This window comes from Heteronotia binoei, chromosome 19 (genome assembly GCF_032191835.1).
Source record: "Heteronotia binoei isolate CCM8104 ecotype False Entrance Well chromosome 19, APGP_CSIRO_Hbin_v1, whole genome shotgun sequence".
In the NCBI taxonomy this organism is placed as follows: domain Eukaryota; kingdom Metazoa; phylum Chordata; class Lepidosauria; order Squamata; family Gekkonidae; genus Heteronotia; species Heteronotia binoei.
This window is the reverse complement of record NC_083241.1, coordinates 11,864,199-11,882,690: the sequence shown is the minus strand read 5'-3', so window position 1 is coordinate 11,882,690 and position 18,492 is coordinate 11,864,199. Positions and strand designations below refer to the sequence as shown.

General features: G+C 47.5%; 1 protein-coding gene across 4 annotated transcripts in view; it reads right to left on the bottom strand.

The window, feature by feature from the left end:
- Positions 1 to 1,783: 1,783 nt before the first annotated feature.
- Positions 1,784 to 18,492, bottom strand: part of LRRC28 (leucine rich repeat containing 28) — a 77,624-nt gene continuing 60,915 nt past the window's right edge. For all 4 annotated transcript variants that reach the window (XM_060260048.1, XM_060260050.1, XM_060260049.1 and 1 more), the window contains 4 exons: positions 13,039 to 13,141; positions 10,726 to 10,901; positions 8,490 to 8,649; positions 1,784 to 2,278 (listed from right to left, as the gene is read on the bottom strand). In XM_060260048.1, the coding sequence (XP_060116031.1) occupies positions 2,206 to 2,278; positions 8,490 to 8,649; positions 10,726 to 10,901; positions 13,039 to 13,141 (512 nt within the window). In that variant the 3' untranslated portion in view covers positions 1,784 to 2,205. The remainder of the gene's footprint in view (positions 2,279 to 8,489; positions 8,650 to 10,725; positions 10,902 to 13,038; positions 13,142 to 18,492) is intronic.

Here is an 18,492-nt window from a genome sequence, read left to right as displayed (position 1 = left end):
CAACAGGGTTACAACTAAGCCCCTCTTCTTTCACCTTGGCTCAATGCTGGAAGCTTTTTTTTTTTTTTTAATGGGGGTGGGGAATTAACGCGGTATTGCTCCCACTTATGGTCTGCCAGGGTTCTGGATGATACCGTTTCACTTTGGTCTGCATCATTACGTAATCCAGGTCCTGTCTGCACTCCAGGAACTTCCCGATCCCCCTCAAGGGAATCACCTAGGAAGGCGACTGGGTGAGAAAGATTTCTGGCACCCGGCAGCACCCAGCTCAAAAAATGCCTCCCTTCCGGGCAGTTCTAACATGTCTGCCCTTTCCACTAACGCAGCAGGTGTCTGCCTCCCCGCAGCACGTGATGTTCCCAACCGCCTAATAGATGCAATTTTGGAGATTCTGATCTTTCAGCACATTAACTCCACTCCCCCTCCCCAAACGAATGCCTAGTGTGTCAAAACCCACAAGGCAATTCGTGGTTCTTAACTACACCAACGGCAATGCGTTAAGAAAAATAAATATCTGTAAACTGTCTTAAGTAGGGCTCTGTTTTTGCTCTTTTCTTATTTTAAAAATCAACACACCAAGTCGCACCCTCCTTCTGGGCTGTCCTCTAGCTTCTGTGCTAGAGGGTGCAACAAAACGTTCCCAAGAGACAATCCTCAGAGGACAGGGAAAATACCTGCAAGGTCCTTTCTGAGCCCAAGCATCCGTTAAAAAAGAAAAGTCAGTGGGGGGGGAAAAGTGAGTTTGCTTCGTTCTCCTTTTCACAGCCGCCTCTGAGGTCATGACGCTTGACCGATGCTTCTGGGAAATCAACGGGAATTTTGATGCTGAGGCAACTGTAGACCACGCCACTCTAGATCTCACAACAAGCGCTGTCTGCTTCCACGTTGGTGTGTCAATTCTTAGCAAGTCCACCGCAGTGGGCAGCCTTCCAATCCAACCTATTGCTATTTTTTAAAAATTATTTTGACCTCCACAGGATGAAAAGTCAGGATCATCTCCAAGTGAGACATTCATGCAGGGCTTTTTTTTTTTTTGCAGCAGGAACTCCTTTGCATATTAGGCCACCCACCCCTGGTGTAGCCAATCCTCCGAGAGCTTACAGGGCTCTTCTTACAGGGCTTACTGTAAGCTTTTGGAGGATTGGCTACACCAGGGGGATGTGGCCTAATACGCAAAGGAGTTCCTGCTAGAAAAAAAGCCCTGCATGAATGGCTCCTTGCTGTGGACTCATAAAGATAATGACTTCACAATTCAGGGTAAACGCCCCATCTCCCAAAGAAGATTTTACATTTCTCATCTACTGTCAATAGGTCAGTTTTGGGGGAGGGGGTGAAGAAAGGGAGAAAATATTAGAATCTAAAGCGGGGGGAGACAAAGTAACATTCTCACCAGCAAAAATAAACTGTTACCTTAAATGGCTGTTCTCCTGTGCGTAGCAAGGGAAAGTCTCTCTGGGCATTTTCGCACTGACCTTAATCGGCAGCGACGTCCCTCTTCACCGCGCAGGATCTGCGCGGATTTCGCACCAATTGCTGTGGAGCACCCGGAAGAGCCGCAAAGTCCCGCGGCTTTTGCGGCGCAAATGGAAACTGGTTTTTGGTGGTTTCCATTTGCGCCGCAAAAGCCGCGGGACTTTGCGGCTCTTCCGGGTGCTCCGCAGCAATTGGTGCGAAATCCGTGCAGATCCTGCGCGGTGAAGAGGGACGTCGCTGCCGATTAAGGTCAGTGCGAAAACGCCCACTCTGTCTCTCTCCCCCAAACACAAACAAACAAAAAGGGAACTTGCGAGTATTACAAATGTATTGTTAAATCAGTTTCTCACATTCAAATGGCTGACCCCGGTTTGAACAGAAACCTTGTGTGAATACAACTAGAATCCTTGAGTGTTCCAGAAGCCTTTGGCTCATCTGATGTTTGCTTGTGTACGTTCTGCCTGAAAGGAGGACCGGGGAAGTGTTAACCTTTTCTAAAGCTGGAAGAGTTAAAACACTTCCCAAAGAGTTTCTGCTTTGCATTCAAATCCGACGGGGCGTGGACTTAAGTGGCTCTCCGTGTTCCCAGCTGGGCAACTCCTCCTGGCTGCTTCGGCCACATGCGCAACGCCAGCACACAAACGCACACGACGGAGTATTCCAGCGCCATCAGGAGACCCCGCAGAAGGCAGCTCCAAGCTGGCAAGGCTCTCGAGCTGCTTTCAGTTTTTATCAGCTCAATAGGTCAAAAGTCTGCAGACATCGGGTGGAGCAGCAGTACGCCACAAAACTAACACTCGTCCTCCTGGAACACAGAAGGGAGGAAGGCGGTGGAGGGGGGGGGGGACGTGGAGAAAAGAAAGCAGTCATTGGCTCAAGATTAAAACCCTGGCTCTCACCCACAACAGACAAACTTTTCTGGACAGTTGAAAACGCAGAGAGAAAATTAAGTACACAAAACATTTGAGCCTGTAAAAATAGCACAATGGTTTTCTTCCATCAACACACCCAGAGTTCAGCTAAAATACTATAGCAGCTATTGTTGCATAGCTATGAAGAAGATGTCTGGAGAATTCCTCAGCTCCTGCTGCCCTCCAAATTCTAAGGGAACATGTTCCCTCTAAGCTGAGTTAGTGTGAGCTAGCTCTCAGTTTTTTAGCCTCCAGCTCACGTTTGTGTCTTAGCTCTGGAACAATGCACTCAGAGCAAACTATGCAGCAGAATTTCTGCTCACAAGACTCCACAGCTTACAGTAAGCATTGGCTACAAGCTGTACTGCATGACATGGACGGCTTTCCTTCCTCTGTCAGCTGCCCTTGCTTAGCGCCCCCCAGGTCTAGGTTCTCACGAGGGGAAAACATGAAACCCTGTTAACGAGGTATGCCTTCCCCACAAATCAACCCCAGGAGGAGTTGTGTTGTTGCTCTTGCCCACCATCGTCTCACCCCTTTCTCTTTCATCGAGCCAGATAATTTTCCCTGCTGAACACTGCTTCAGGCAGGCCAGGTGGGTCAGCGGCTAATAAAACAACCTAATAAATAAAAAGGGGACAACAGGTGCATCAGTGCAATTGCAAGCTCTTTGACCTCGACTGCTTTTGCAAATCCTGCGCCCGAGTTTGAGTTTGCTGGATTCAATAAGCTAGGTGTTTCATCCCCACCTGTCTAGCTACTCAATTGTGTCTCCAGATTTCCCCTTTTCGATAGCATTGCGTACATGTACATAGAAACATAGCGAGTGATGGCGTTCTATACTTCCTGTATATTTTCTGATACGCTGCTGGAAGCAAGAAACTTATTTATTCACGTTATTTATATCCTGCTGTTCTCCCAAACTAGTTTGCACCGTTCCTCTTTCCCATTTTATCCTCACAACAATCCGGTGAGAAGGCTAGGCTGAGTGTGTGACTGGTCCGAGGTCACTCAGCAAGCCTTCATGGCAACGTGGGTATTAGAACTCGGGTCTCCAAGATACTGGCCCATTACTCTGGCCACTGCACCACATTGGCCCTTTTAACCAGCCCACGAGGGAACAAAGAGCTTTGTGAATTTGCATTACGGAGCAAAATTTGGAAATATCCCTCAAAAAGGAGGAACATGGGTACCAGGGGAGGGAGGGGTTTACTCAAAATAGTGCATTTGGTGTTTGTTTCTTCTTCACAGTATCCACCCTGCTTTTAGGAGGGTCACACTGCAATCCTATCCAGAGTGGATCCAGTTTAAGCCCACTGAAATCAAGATATTTAGAACATAAGAACGTAAGAGAAGTCATGTTGGATCAGGCCAATGGCCCATCCAGTCCAACACTCTGTGTCACATAAGAACATAAGAGAAGCCTTGTTGGATCAGGCCAATGGCCCCTCCAGTCCAACACTCTGAGTCACATAAGAAGATCAGAGAGGCCTTCTTGGATCAGACCAATGGCCCCTCCAGTCCAACACTCTGAGTCACATAAGAACATCAGAGAAGCCTTGTTGGATCAGGCCAATGGCCCGTCCAATCCAACACTCTGTGTCATATAAGAACATCAGAGAAGCCTTGTTGGATCAGGCCAATGGCCCATCCAGTCCAACATTCTGAGTCACATAAGAACATAAGAGAAGCCGTGTTGGATCAGGCCAATGGCCCCTCCAATCCAACACTCTGTGTCACATAAGAAGATCAGAGAGGCCTTCTTGGATCAGACCAATGGCCCCTCCAGTCCAACACTCTGAGTCACATAAGAACATCAGAGAAGCCTTGTTGGATCAGGCCAATGGCCCGTCCAATCCAACACTCTGTGTCATATAAGAACATCAGAGAAGCCTTGTTGGATCAGGCCAATGGCCCATCCAGTCCAACATTCTGAGTCACATAAGAACATAAGAGAAGCCGTGTTGGATCAGGCCAATGGCCCATCCAGTCCAACACTCTGAGTCACATAAGAACATCAGAGAAGCCTTTTTGGATCAGGCCAATGGCCCCTCCAGTCCAACACTCTGAGTCACATAAGAACATCAGAGAAGCCTTGTTGGATCAGGCCAATGGCCCGTCCAATCCAACACTCTGTGTCACATAAGAACATCAGAGAAGCCTTGTTGGATCAGGCCAATGGCCCATCCAGTCCAACACTCTGTGTCACATAAGAACATAAGAGAAGCTGTGTTGGATCAGGCCAATGGCCCATCCAGTCCAACACTCTGTGTCACATAAGAACATAAGAGAAGCCATGTTGGATCAGGCCAATGGCCCATCCAGTCCAACACTCTGTGTCACATAAGAACATAAGAGAAGCCTTGTTGGATCAGGCCAATGGCCCATCCAGTCCAACACTCTGTGTCACATAAGAACATAAGAGAAGCTGTGTTGGATCAGGCCAATGGCCCATCCAGTCCAACACTCTGTGTCACATAAGAACATAAGAGAAGCTGTGTTGGATCAGGCCAATGGCCCATCCAGTCCAACACTCTGTGTCACATAAGAACATAAGAGAAGCCGTGTTGGATCAGGCCAATGGCCCATCCAGTCCAACACTCTGTGTCACATAAGAACATAAGAGAAGCTGTGTTGGATCAGGCCAATGGCCCATCCAGTCCAACACTCTGTGTCACATAAGAACATAAGAGAAGCTGTGTTGGATCAGGCGAATGGCCCATCCAGTCCAACACTCTGTGTCACATAAGAACATAAGAGAAGCTGTGTTGGATCAGGCGAATGGCCCATCCAGTCCAACACTCTGTGTCACATAAGAACATAAGAGAAGCCTTGTTGGATCAGGCCAATGGCCCATCCAGTCCAGCACTCTGTGTCACACAGTGGCCAAAAGCCAGGTGCCATATGAAGTCATTCTACACAGGACTTTTGTGTTAGTGTAGCAATACGCAAAGCCTAACCTTGTATTTCTTGAATGACGAAGAACTGCGTACTACATGGTTTGTGTGCTGTGGTCCAATAAAAGGAACTGTCCAGCCAGAAAAGGCGAGGACCACTGGGCTCTGGTGGCAGCAAGATGTGATATTGCATGAATTTTCATGGCCACGTGGGCAAAAGTGGCATATGGACTGTGGCAACCATGGAGCTGCCAGCCATACACAAAGCTGACTTTCGCCTTGCAAGGGCAAGGCAAACAGTCAGCTGTAATCAGGGCAAAGCTTTCTAAGAAAAAGGAGAAGGTTTCTCCAAAATGGTGTTTGCAAACCTGCTGCCCAAATGACTGTTCTCACTCCATAAAGCCTATTTTATTATTATTCTTTTGCTTGGGGAAGTGAGGGGGGTCGGTAGCAGAAAATAAGCCAAACACAAATTCATGTCCTTCACTCGCATCACCAGACTGCTCTTTTGTGAATGCTGTAGCGTGCGGCTCCCTCAAAGGAAGGAATTAACTGCCCAGTTAGAAGGTTTCCATGGAGCCCAGGAAGAGGTCCCCAACAAACTGTCGCTCCCTTAAATTCAAGAGAACGTTGCACTGAACTGTGCTCGAAAGCGCACATCCTGTTCTTTGGGTTGGATGCTTCAGTGTATTCATTGTCCCTTAAACTGGATGCCAGTTGCATAGCTTTCTGGGGCTATTAAAACTCCTGTTGATGCCCCCAACACCAGCAAGGAACTGGTACAGCCTAGGAATACAGTAGGGAATACAGGAATACAGAGCCAGTTTGGTGTAGTGGTTAAGTGTGCGGACTCTTATCTGGGAGAACTGGTTTTGATTCCCCCACTCCTCCACTTGCAGCTGCTGGAATGGCCTTGGGTCAGACAGAGCTATCACACGAGTTGTCCTTGAAAGGGCAGCTTCTGGGAGAGCTCTCTCAGCCCCACCCACCTCACAGTGGGGGAAGAAGATAAAGGAGATTGTAAGCTGCTCTGAGACTCTGTCCTTGAAAGGGCAGCTGCTACAAGAGCTCTCTCAGCCCCACCTACCTCACAGGGTGTCTGTTTTTGGGGAAGAAGATATAGGAGGTTGTAAGCCGCTCTGAGACTCTGATTCAGAGAGAAGGGCGCAGTATAAATCTATGGTCTTCTTCTTCCTATCTGAGCACCCTGCCGCTGCACATTTATAGCACTGCAGGCCCAGCCAAACCAAAGCTGACTTTCACACCAGGGCTGAGCCTGAATACCACAGAAGAAAGCACTGCCCCCCATCACTGTCTCCTTGCTTTCATTTAAGAATATCACCAATAGGAGGAGGAGGAGGAGTGGCTCTAAGAATCAACGAGAACAAAAGGTGTGGTTCCCTCCCCCCTCTTTGATTAGGAAAACTGGATTTGAAAAGATTAAAAGGCAAACTATCGAAAGCTGTGCTTTCCGGTTTCCTCCTCCTTTTGACTTTTTGCACAAAAAAAGGACCATGAACCTAAACAGGTACATTCGCTTTGCATGCCAGGATAAAAAGTCTCACTGTGGGAAGAAGAGGATGGATTTGTACCCCGCCCTTCACTGCCCGAAGGAGTCTCAGAGCAGCTTACAAACTCCTTTCCCTTCCCCTCCCCACAACAGACACCCTGTGAGGCAGGTGGGGCTGAGAGAGCTCTGACAGAAACTGCTCTTGAGAGGAACAGCTCTGCGAGAACTTGTCACTGACTCAAGGTCACATTAGCAGGTGCATGTGGAGGCCAAACTGCAGCTCAGGAGCCTCATGTGGCTCTTTCACAAATATTGTGTGGCTCTTGAGGTCCACACCGCCCCATTGTCTGGCTTGGAGAAGGCATTCGTTTCTTTAAATCACTTTTTCAAGCCAAGCCAGTCAGCAGCTTGGAGAATGCTTTTTAAAATTAAAGTTGCTTTATTTTCACCTCTCCCTACCATTTATTTGTCTTCCTTCCTTCCTTCCTTCCTTCCTTCCTTCCTTCCTTCCTTCCTTCCTTCTTTCCTTCCTTCTTTCCTTCCTTCCTTCCTTTCTTCCTTCCTTCCAACATTTAACATTCATGTCTTGCAGGTCTCAAACATCTGATGTTTTTTTCTATGCGGCTCTGACATTAAGCAAGTCTGGCCACCCCTGCACTACACCAAACTGGCCCTCCAAGCTGTATTGTTCACACTGATTTCATTTCTAACTGCTGCTTTATACTGTTTTCGCAAAGTTGTTATCCGCCCGGAGCCCCTTTTTGGGAATGGGTGGAACATAAATTACCTAAAATAAATGAAAAGAAGAAGAGGGAGCTAGAAGTGCTATTATGGGACGATACTGTTTCACGTAGCTCGTGTGAAACGGCAGTTCTTTCTGAGCTTTGAAAATACCTGCCCACTCTTGAAGGAAAAGAAGTTTTTGCTTCTCAGGGTTCTGGGGAGTGGGGTGGGGTAGAATGTTTGGGCATGGACTGGTAAATGTGCAGAGACCACGTCCAGAATGTCTGATCAGAGGCCTCTTCTACACTTCCCCATCTCAGTTCCCTCTTGGTTTCATACCTGGGGAGCACCAATGAGTTCCAAATGACTCTGCTGCTTCACAGCCAAGGGCAAAATAAGAATCCATATACAGAGACAGACACCGAAAGCAACTTGCAGGCAAAGGAAATCCCTACGGGTCACTTCAGCTGGTCTGCTGTGTGGTGTACAGCGAGTGCGGCACAGTGGCAGACCCAGATTCAAATCACCACCTCCGCCACGGAAGCCCGTTGGGTGACCTTGGGCTAGTCATGCGCCTACCTCAAAGGACTGTTGCGAGGGTGAAAAAAGAAAGGAAGATAATGTAAGTCACCTTGGGTCCGCAGTGGAAAGAAACGTAGGGGATTGAAAAAAAAAGTAGTTAAATAAAATGGGACATCATTTTGAGTGAGGGGGACTTAAATATTTGCACAGATACTGCTTTGCAAGAAACACAAAAATAGGAAACCATTTGCGTGGGGAGGGGCATAAATCAATTATGCTGCTTGCAAGGAACACAGAAGTTTTAGGCACAGAAGATAAACCTCTGTTTTGAGAAGTCAACGTTCACCGGCAAGTCATTATAAAACCAATAACATACACCCGTGCTTCTAGCCCTTTGTAGAGATTCCTTCTCCCTCTAGCCAAGACCCCAGGGTAATTTCTCCCCGTAATTACCCCTGATGCAATCCAGCCATTGGTGTTTCTCTCAAGGGGAAGAGCTTTGGGTAGACAATGGTAAACATGGGTTGGCTGCAGCGGTGGCAGTGTCCCAGAGGGCAGCGCAGCAGCTCCGAGAGACTTCTAGGCAACGAGATTGGAGTCAGGAGCTGGAGACCTGGGCAGGTGGGGACAACACACAAGCAGAGACTCTGATCACAATGACCCTGAGATGATGTATTGATGGCCTTCTTAACCAAGTGGAACCCACCCCAGGTCGAAACCTTTTTTTGTGTATTCAATGACAAAAAAACCAACCGTCACAAAGGTTTTTTGACGGTGACTTGGAGAATGAAACACTGAAGGGTGGTATCCTGGGGGAAAGTGCCATTCACTAAGACATCAGTGGTTGTTCCTCTTCATCAAAACTCTCTGGGGCAAGACAGATGATAGACATGATCTTGGAGCTCTTTCACACATATTGTGTGGCTCTCGAAGCCCCTACCATCCTGTTACTGGCTTGGAGAAGGTATTTGTCTCTTTAAATCATTTCTCCAAGCGAAGTCAGCCAGCGGCTTGGAGAATGCATTTAAAGTTAAAGTTACTTTCTTTTCGCCTCTCCCTCCTTCCCCATCTTCCTTCCTGCCTCCCTCCCTCCAACAACTGACATTCATGTCTTGTGGCTCTCAAACATCTGACATTTAATCTGTGTGGCCCTTTTGTTAAGCAAGTTTGGCCATCCCTAGTCTAAGAGCTTTCCTATTTATTCTTCCTCCTGAAGCTCCTCCTCCTTTCTCCATGTTCTGGAGGGTGCAATACAAGGGTTATACTAGAGGAGTAATGTCAACAGTGCCACGCAGGGTGAGGGCTTACTGCTGAGAGCACAGCTGGTCCCACCCACTCAGCAGAGGAGAAGGACAGAGAGGTATTTCCCACATCCATGTGGAAACAAAAGGCAGCCTAGAGAGGAGGCAGCTGAGAGGTGATAGGATCACCATCTTCAAGTCCTTGAAGGGCTGTCATAGAGAGAAGGGTGTGGAATTTTTTTCTGTGGCCGCAGAAGGTAGGACCAGAACCAATGAGTTGAAATTAAATCAAAAGAGCTTCCGGCTCAACATTAGGAAGAACTTCCTGAGTGTTAGAGCGGTTCCTCAGTGGAACAGGCTTCCTCGGAATGTGATGGGCTCTCCTTCCTTGGAGGTTTTTAAATGGAGGCTAGATGGCCATCTGACAGCAATGAAGATCCTGTGAATTTAGGGGGAGGTATTTGTGAGTTTAGAGCGGTTCCTCAGTGGAACAGGCTTCCTCGGAAGATGGTGGGCTCTCCTTCCTTGGAGGTTTTGAAGCAGAGGCTAGAGGGCCATCTGAAAGCAATGAAGATCCTGTGAATTTAGGGGGAGGTGTTTGTGAGTTCCTGCATTGTGCAGGGGGGGTTGGACTAGATGACCCTGAAGGTCCCTTCCAACTCTAGGATTCTGTGTGTGGAACTCCTGTCTCTGTGTCTGTTTCCACGCTTGCACCAAGACCCTGCCCGGAATCTCAGAGCCACTTCTCATGCGGGTTAGCCGAGACAGCACCCACAGATGCTGGCGCTTTCTCCAAAGGAACTACAGGCCCTATTGAAGCCACAAATGTTTCTGCTACAACGCAAGCATTCTTGCCCCCCACACCTACCCATGTCCATGACTTCAATTCCAACCAACTGCCTCTGCACACTTCCTTGTTAGGGGCAGCCTGGCCATTTACAAGGAAAGTTCCCAGTGGGCCAAGGCTCTGGACAGCTGCAGGCAGAGAGGAACGAGTCCAGTCGAGCCCCTGTAGCTCCAACAACACTGCTGGGATTACTGAGATCGGGCGTGACCAGTGATACTGTTGATGGGCACTGTCGCCTCCACTGTGGCACTGCTGCCAACTGGGGTTACTACAGTGGGCACCACCAGGTAAGCAGACATCCGCTGTACATGCTGCTGGTCAGCTCTGAAATGAGCAGGCACTTCAACTTTCCAGTCAGCCCTGTCAGTTTCCTTTCAGCTAAATTTTCTTCCTCGACATTCAGCTTGCTTGCATCGTTACCCTTTCCCTCGACTCATCTTTCCCCTTCGCTGGCTCTCATTTCCCCTCCTCCTCCGTTCTTGCTTTCCTCGTAAATCCCCTCTGGGCCGTGAGAAGCACAGGAAGGGGTTAAGGTTCGACCGTCCACCCGTTTAGGTGCTCGATGGTGTGTGTGTGGCGCGATCGATCGCTGCTCGGCTACCTTTCAGAAACCTGCAGTAGGTGTTGTGCAGCGTCCGCATGGCCATCTCTTGCAAAGGCAGGACGGGGTCCAGGTGGGTCCCAATCGCCTTCACCTCTGCTGGGAGAAAGACAGTCAGTTGCCCCGAAGAAAAGGAGAGAAGCGTCGCCTCCGACATCTGAACAGGAGAACCGCAGCTGGAGAAACAGATATTGGAAGATATTGGATTTATATCCCGCCCTATACTCTGAATCTCAGCGTCTCAGAGCGGTTCACAATCTCCTTTACCTCCCCCCCCCCGCCCACAACAGACACCCTGTGAGGTGGGTGGGTCTGAGAGAGCTCTGACAACAGCTGCCCTTTCAAGGACAACTCCTACAAGAGCCATGGCTGACCCAAGGCCATTCCAACAGCTACAAGCGGGGAATCAAACCCGATTCTCCCAGATAAGAGTCTGTGCACTTTAACCACTACACTAAACAGTTGTTGGAAAAGAAGACTGTTTCAAAGGGAAATGACATGGAGCAAAAAAAGCTACCACCTGGTCTATCGCAGGGACTTCCTCCTGTAGCACACTGCTCTTCTAAAGCAGCTGTCACTCTTAGAAGGAGAAGAAGAGCTGGTTTTATACCTTGTTCTTCAATACCCAAAGGAGTCTCTGAGCGGCTTACACTCTCCTTCCCTTCCTCTCCCCACAACAGACGCCCTGTGAGGTAGGTGGGGCTGAGAGAGCTCTGTGAGAACTTGTGACTGACTCAAGGTCACCCAGCTGGCTGCACGTTCAGGAGGAGCGGGGAATCAAACTCGGTTCTCCAGATTAGAGTCCACTGCTCTTAACCACTACACCAAACTGGCAAGATAAGGCTGAACTACTAGAAGCATATCATCAGAGTCCAGAGAGGTAGTAGTTCCGTTTTACTCTGCAGGAGACAGACTTGGGTGCCAAGCTGTGGGTACTGTGCTTGAAAATATACATCCACACACACAAAATAGATCAGAGGAGGCCTACCTTCACAAGCCCCATGAATGAAAGTTGTACAACTGCACAAATGCTAAAAACACATTACAAACAATTACACGTTATGGGATTGTAAATGCATTTGGGACATACATTCTTAGGCGCGACTTAACCACTCTTAAGCGTAAGCTTAGTGTGAAGATGCCTGCCAAATTCCAGCAGGTCAGAACAAATTTGAGATGTACCACTACAACGGGATTCCAAGAGAAATTTTCAAAAACCCGCTGAGTTCAACCCCTGGATTCAAACTCAATTTCACAGATACAGTGGGTGATAAAACAAAAACAAAAACCAACCAAGGTTGTTAGCAGCTGCCAAAAAAAAAAAAAAAGGCAAAATAGCTGACTGCAAAAATTGCACCCCAAAAGCTTTACTTAATGGTCATTCATTTTCTGCCTCTGAAGCTGTGGCTTTGAATTAGCAGAAAGCAAGCGTGAGCGGATGAACCTGCCGTTTCCGTTAACACAAACAGTCAAGAGTTTTCAGCAGTCCTCAGTTCAGAGAACTTCCAGCGCTTTTAGCCAACAGAAATGGACACAAAGTCATAGTTCTCCCGCCCGCTGACAAAACTGTCATGACAGTGGAACGCAGCTCACTTCTGTGACTCCTACTCCTAAATACAGCAGGTACGCCGGAGTTCTATTAACACAATCACCTTGAAGAAGACAACCCAGGCGTTCAAGAGGGCAGACCTGCTGTTACCACTTTCATTAATATGCATGCTTTTAAGTTTTGCCAGGTGTGCCTAAAGCATACACACGGAGCCTTTTAAGGTACAGATTACTCCAAAATTAAACTGAGACATGCAATTCTGTTTGCTAAGGGAATAATTTTTTTTTTTTTTTGGCCACAAATTACTGTTTTAAACGCAACAAGTAAATAAGAACCTACAAGCCATTCCATGTTGAATAAATAGTTTTAGCAAAATGCCTTCTTGGGTATTCGGTCTCGAAAAAAAATCCAGAGAACAGGCTGCTGATACAGCACTTTCAAAAATCACTTATGAAAATAGCAAACTGAGTCAGACTTCTATTCTGTTGGCACCACGCTACTCGTGGCGTGTGATCGCCCCAAAACGTCCTATAATGTCAAAGAAGCGAACAGCTCTGTCAGGAGCTTATGGAAATGAAATACTAATGCTAAGGCTAAAAGTACTGAATGTTCAGAAAATTAAAGCGGGAGATTCAGTACACGGTGGGGAGCTGAAAGTCAACCTAATCCTTTCAATGTATGTGCAAGAGCCACCCAAAGTTACATCTGAAGAAGGCAAGCCCGTGCGATAAGAGGGCGCGCGATAGCTTAATCTGAACACTTACCCGCTACAGCCGATGACTTTATTATAAAGGTAAGAGGGAAGTCCTTTCAAGTAAATATTGTTATCCACATAAACGTACTGCAGTTCTCGGGAACGACCTAAATCTGGATTTGGGAAACAAAAAAAAAAAAGGAGGGGGGGATGAAAAGATCAAATTTCTGCCAGAAATCATGGTATAAATATACAGACAAACCCACCCACTGCTACAGTCCATCAAGGTTCTGGGCAAACGGGGACTACCAAGTAGGAATGGCTTGTTAGTGAAACAGCCAGGAAACTTCCCATATAAATCATCATCCAAGTCAAAGTCATTCTCCCATTTTTCTCTCGCAAGACACAAGAGGTTGTGCTTGCTTTCTTGGGATACTTCTTAAGAGCCCCTTGAAATGATGAAGAAAGGATGGAGGGTAAAGTGATTCTTCCAAATTTCCCAAAGGGCTGTGAAGTCTCTCTCATCCAGTAAGGTTTTCTGATTAAAAACAACCAGTGACACTTCCAGAGGTGGAATTCTAGCAGGAGCTCCTTTGCATATTAGGCCACACACCCCTGATGTAGCCAATCCTTCAAGAGCTTACAAGGCTCTTTTTTGTAAGGTCTTGGAGGATTGGCTACATCAGGGGCGTGTAGCCTAATATGCAAAGGAGCTCCTGCTAGAATTCCACCCCTGGACACTACTAGTGTGTGTTTGGGGTGTGTGGTGAAACCACAACTATGTGCATCTTGGGAAATGGAGGGAAAAAATAATATCAACTTGCAGGTTTGATTCACAGACATTCTCCACGATGAAACGAAAGTGTTCCACTCCCAGTAATGGGAATTTTGCTGCTAGACATCAGCAGCTGTTTCTACAAGCAAACCTTTTCAGTGTAACTTTGGGGATAGATCCAGGTGTGCAGCCGTGTTGGTCTGAAGCAATGTGACAAAGTTAGAGTCCAATAGCACCTTTAAGACCAACACAGTTTTATTTAGGCTGTGAGCTTTCGTGTGCATGCACACTTTGTCAAACAGGATGGAATCAGACTTGCCTGTCGACGGCCAAGTCTTTGTTGGTTTCAAAGGTGCTATTGGACTCTTAACTTTGGGGAGGCTGTTCTCATCCAGCCGATGACTTTTTACAGAATCAGCTGGGGAGGAGAGAAAACAGGGCAGGGCACCAGGATTCAAGCCCACAGCGCTCCCCTCGCTTCAAGGCACTTGTGTGCCAGTCTTGCCAGCAGACACATATAATAATTGAATGCCATCAAGTCACAATCAACTCATGGTGATGGCTCTTTGACCACAGGGGTTTTCAAGACAGCAGATAAGCAGAGCTGGTTTTGCTGCTGCCTTCCTCTACACAGCAGCCCTGCCCTCCCTTGGTCAAGCACTAACTGTGGTTGATCCTGCTTAGAAGAATTGCAGATTTATACCCCGCCCTTCTCTCTGAATCAGAGACTCAGAGCGGCTCACAATCTCCTTTCCCTTCCTCCCCCACAACAGACACCCTGTGAGGTGGGTGGGGCTAGAGAGGGCTCTCCCAGCAGCTGCCCTTTCAAGGACAACCTCTGCCAGAGCTATGACTGACCCAAGGCCATTCCAGCAGGTGTAAGTAGAGGAGTGGGGAATCAAACCCAGTTCTCCCAGATAAGTCGGCACACGTAACCAAACTGGCTCTCACTGAGCTTCCAAGCTCTGACGAAATCAGGCTACGCTGCACAGATGCAGGCCCTCAAATACAGTGCAGGTGTTTGATGCTAACGGGTTTCACTCTGAACTGCACAAGTTAGAACCAAACAGGGAGAGCTCCCTTTGCATGACCACATTTTCTTAGGAAAATCCTTTTGCCCTCCTTCGTCTTTGTCACGTCCTCCCGATGAAGAGTTCTGGTGCGCTCAAAAGCACGGACAATTTTGTGTGTCACTGCGGTGGGCCCCAATCGAAAGCATCATGCGGCTTTTGTTTCTCGTTCTGGATTCTGCATGGGCCAATTGCAACTTTTGTCCATGTTTTCCCATCTGCAGAATCTTTTCCTTGCACAATGCAGCACAAGTCAGTCGTTCGGTGAGTCCTAGAGCCTCCGGTTTCTGTTCTACCGGAGAGATCTTGTACAGACAGACCCTCAAGCAGATAAGAAGCATTCAGACACACTCAGCCCCACTCGTTGTGCCAGCATGTGCTACTTAGTGTCTCACCTAAGCTGCTCAAAGACAAACTTCTGTGCCAAGGAGAACCTCAAAAAGAATTTTTTTAAACATTTGGCAGTTACCGCTGGTAAGAGGCTCTTCCCACCTTCCCCAGCCATTAACTTTTAAGCATCTCATCATGCAATAAACATCGCTAAGAGCTCTTTGCTAAACACATCCCCTTCTGGACTTCATAGAGCGAGGAAGCTGTCCATCTGAAACTACAAAGCAAGTTTTCATGTGGCTTTTCTAAAGCGCTTTTTTAAAAAAAAAGTTTCCACTCGCCTCCTTCCAGAGCGAAAGATCAAAGCCTTCCTGCTAGAAATGACCAACTGTTTCTGAGTCCTGAACACACACCCCCTCCCAATTCAAGTTCTTCTCCCCCCCTCTTCTATGTTTTAACCTCAGGGCACTGGCATATGCTTTCCACATGGCTGAAGATGGAACGGACGAGCTTGTGCATCTCTCATGGTATACTTTAACTCTGTTGTGAAAGCGAACACACAAGAGAGGTAGATCCAAGCGGGCAGCCGTGTCGGTCTGAAGCAATTGAACAAAGCAGGAGTCAAGTTGCACCTTTAAGACCAACGAAGTTTTATTCAGAAAGTAAGCTTTCGTGCGCTAAAAGCACACTTTTTCAGAAGAGGCGACCTCATCTGAAGTGTGCTTTTAGTGCACGAAAGCTTACGTTCTGAATAAAACTTCGTTGGTCTTAAAGGTGCAACTTGACATGAGAGGTATGCGCTCTGAGAGGACCCCCCGGGTAGGCTTCCGAACCCCCCCGCCCTGGCGGGGGACCCCCAAAATTGCATCCTCCTCCCCCGCTCTCAAAAAATCTGGGGGCGGGGGGGGAGAGAGAGAGAACATACCTTTAGGCATTGTGTTGTAGAGCTTCTGTTCCGTTTTAAAATGTGTCCCTTTAAGGCTGCACAGGAAACAGGAAGGGCTTCATGGGAAAGTAACAGTTTCCATGGAGAACGGCCCCTCCCTTTCTTTTCCTGTGCTGCCTTGCTTTCGTTTTCCCAGCAAGCACATTCTGCTGGAAGAAGACCAAGTACGGTAAGTGTTTGTGTGTGTGTGTGAGAGAGAGGGAGGGGGCAGGGAGGGGGGATTCCCTGGTATGGAGGCCCTCCCCCCCTTTTAGAAAGCATGGGGGGGAGGGAAATGTCTACTAGGCACTCTATTATTCCCTATGGAGAACGATTCCCATAGGGAATAATAGGGAATTGATCCGTGGGTATTGGGGGCTCAGGGGGGGCTATTTTTTAAGGTAGAGGCACCAAATTTTCAGTATAGCATCTAGTGCTTCTCCTCAAAATACCCCTTCAAGTTTCAAAACGATTGGACCAGAGGGTCCAATTCTATGAGCCCCAAAAGATGGTGCCCCTATCCTTAATTATTTCCTATGGAAGAAAGGCATTTAAAAAGGCGTGCTGTCCCTTTAAATGTGATGGCCAGAACTCCCTTGGAGTTCAATTATGCTTGTCACATCCTTGTTCCTGGCTCCACCCCCAATCTCCTGGCTCCACCCCCAAAGTCTCCTGGCTCGGCCCCCAAAGTCCCCAGATTTTTCTTTAATTGGACTTGGCAACCCTACCCCCGGGTTTTATCACACATGGGAGTACCAGATCTGCCTGTCTAGCACCAAATGCATGTACACCCACAACACAAGAGAACATGACCATAAAAGGGATTTTTAGCCATGCCACTCTAAGACCATGTTCTCAGAAGTCCAATGTTCGCTGCAGCGTTTGTTTTGGCAGCGGTAGCAAACGAGTTGGGTCCAGACTAACATTTCCAACGGCAGGATTGAAAACCCCCCTCCCCCCAAATGCTGCTCCTGGGGGGCAGCAGACCCCTAAGGAATAACAACAGGAGGAGGGACTCGCAGCAGGAAGGGGGACTCTACAGAAACTGCCCATTTAGATTAGATCCAACCCAAACATTTTTTTAAATTTTTTTTTGCAGCCAGGGCCTCAAAAAGCACTGTGTTTGAGTTAGTTTAGTTTAATAGTTAAGATTTATATCCTGCCCTATCCCGCAAGCTGGCTCAGGGCGGCTTGCAACAATAAAACAGAGTTAAAATAACATCATGAAACAGACATTAGGAAACGGGAGCAGCACAGAAACAACCTTACAGATACGGCAGTAAACAGCATGCGACTGGTGGCTAGTAGCATAACATAACACCCTAATGGCGAAAGGCTGGGGGAAGTGATGACTTTCAAAGGATGCTCGCTGGATCAATCAAAAGCCTGGCAGAAGAGCTCCGTCTTAAGGCCCTGTGAAACCGTGTTAAGTCCTGCAGGTCCCGGATCTCCAGCGGGAGCTCATTCCACCAGGTAGGGGCCCAGACCGAAAAGGCCCTGGCTCTTGTTGGAGCCAGCTGGGCATCCTTAGGGTCAGGGACTATGAGAAGATGTTGAGCAGCAGACCTCAGAGCTTGGGGGGAGGGGTTCATATGGGGAGAGGCAGTCCCGAAGTTTGGTTTTGTATTTGTTTCCTGCAAAGTTACTGACCACTTTTTTTTAACAAAATCAAATTGAATCAGATCATGAGTTTTAATAAATTGATTAAAAAGTATATGCGAGCAATAGTAATAGATGTATGTATGTTTTTGCACCAGGCAGAAGTATTTCTTCTCTTTGTTCTTCTCGGTCTCATACAAGAGAACGCCAGAACAAAGTTAGAGTCCAGCAGCACCTTTAAGACAATCAAGTTTTATTCAAGGTATGAGCTTTCGTGTTCAAGCACACTTCTGCAGATAAAATGAGATGGAACTCAAACTTGTAGACAGGGCAGAAAAGCAAATTAGCACGTAACATGATATTTTCAGACAAAACAAGAACAAGTCAAGCGTACAGAGTCAACAGCTGTATCGATCCAATTAAGGGGGAACAAGGGTTGAAGCAATAAATATGTCAAAACAGGAGATAAGCATGCAAGAGAATCTTGTCTGATTGTGGGAAGTTAACTGAGATTCCTTTATGACATCCCACGTGATACCACTTCCAGTGGCCCGCAGCTTTTATCAGGTCCTTGAAGTGAATTCTAAAGAGTTCTGACTGATTTACTGGAAATATCTTTTTAAGTTGACTGAACTTTTATAAACAGAGATTAGTTGCTTAGTCAATTAAGTGCTGCAGCCCTGCTTTTGCCCACAAAAATCGTGCGACTTTACCAGCTAAACAGCTGGACAGAAATCTCAATCGCCTGACTCTTTGTCTTAGACAAGCTTTTTTTAAATGCCACGTAGCCTGCAGGTTCAAGCAAAGAGGCCCAGGACCCACAAA